The 1092-nt window shown below is 38.2% G+C and overlaps 1 protein-coding gene across 1 annotated transcript; it reads left to right on the plus strand.

Moving 5' to 3' along the window:
- Nucleotides 1-320: 320 nt before the first annotated feature.
- Tsp_08908 (conserved hypothetical protein) lies at nucleotides 321-597 on the plus strand (the record flags this gene model as incomplete). Its single annotated transcript, XM_003382002.1, has 2 exons — nucleotides 321-359; nucleotides 469-597. Coding segments are annotated over 2 exons (168 nt in total), but the record flags the coding sequence as incomplete, so codon positions are not given.
- Between the last annotated feature and the right edge of the window lie 495 nt (nucleotides 598-1092).

A 1092-nucleotide genomic window follows, 5' to 3' on the forward strand; every position in this document is an offset into this window, starting at 1 on the left:
ATGGAATATTTGAACGAATGAAAGGAAAAAATATTACAGCTAATCACAAGCAATAAATGAGCAATTAGACAAGCAAGGCAATAAGACAACGACTTGACGGCCCAATAAAATAGCGCGGTCAACAACGAATAATAAAACGCGGTGAAAAGTGAGACCGAATTGGACCATCCCAACGCTGTTTTACTCATTTTTATCAAATGTTTTTTGTATGGTATTATATGACATTTTCAAAACAAATTGCAGTTTTATGTTTTTAGAATTTGGGATAACATTTATAAAAGATGTTAAGGCGAAAATATTTTTAAAACGAATTGTTTCAGACAGTAAGAACTAATTTGAAACTTGATCATCACATAAAGGTGTGACGTAGTAAGTTGCTGGAAAAGGAACGTTGTGTCGATCGGGTGCTTCATGCAATACGAAGCAATTGCTGTTGAGCGCAGTTCTTAAAATATTTGATCCATTGAGATGGTTATCACCATACATAACGTGAGTGAAGATCTTGGTACAACGAGTGTGGACAACAATCAAGCCAGCATGTGGAGTCACTGTCCAATCGAAGACAGCCCCGCGGATATGTTGAGTAGTGGATGCTAGTTGAAGACATTGGAAGAAAAAACATTTTGATTTTTCGATTTGTTGATGTCTCAAAACCACGGTCATATTGAATGGTTGGATCTGCCACCGATAGATTATTACAGGCCAATGTGGCTCAGCTAACATTAACCATTAGCAAAAAATCGAGCTGGACTTTTACAAAGAATGAATGGCATCAAGATGTAAGGCAATTTACAACATGATGAAAGAGCAACGGAGCGAGGATGCGAAAGAATTTCTAGTTCTAGTAATTGCTGTTACGCATGAATTGTTCAGCTGTATGGAAATATCCCAGTGGGCTAGAGGCAGCATAGTCTTATCTACGATGAATGAAGCTGAGAAGCACCTCGCTAGTAAGCATATCTATGCTTATTTGCTCCAACTGTTCCAGGACGGCTCGCGGCATTCTATTCGAGCTACGCATATGTAATATGTGACTAGTCATGCATTATGAAGATGCATATCTGCAACTGATGCAGTTTTGTTTTATTTCCC

This window comes from Trichinella spiralis (assembly GCF_000181795.1).
Source record: "Trichinella spiralis strain ISS 195 chromosome Unknown Scfld1, whole genome shotgun sequence".
In the NCBI taxonomy this organism is placed as follows: Eukaryota; Metazoa; Nematoda; class Enoplea; order Trichinellida; family Trichinellidae; genus Trichinella; species Trichinella spiralis.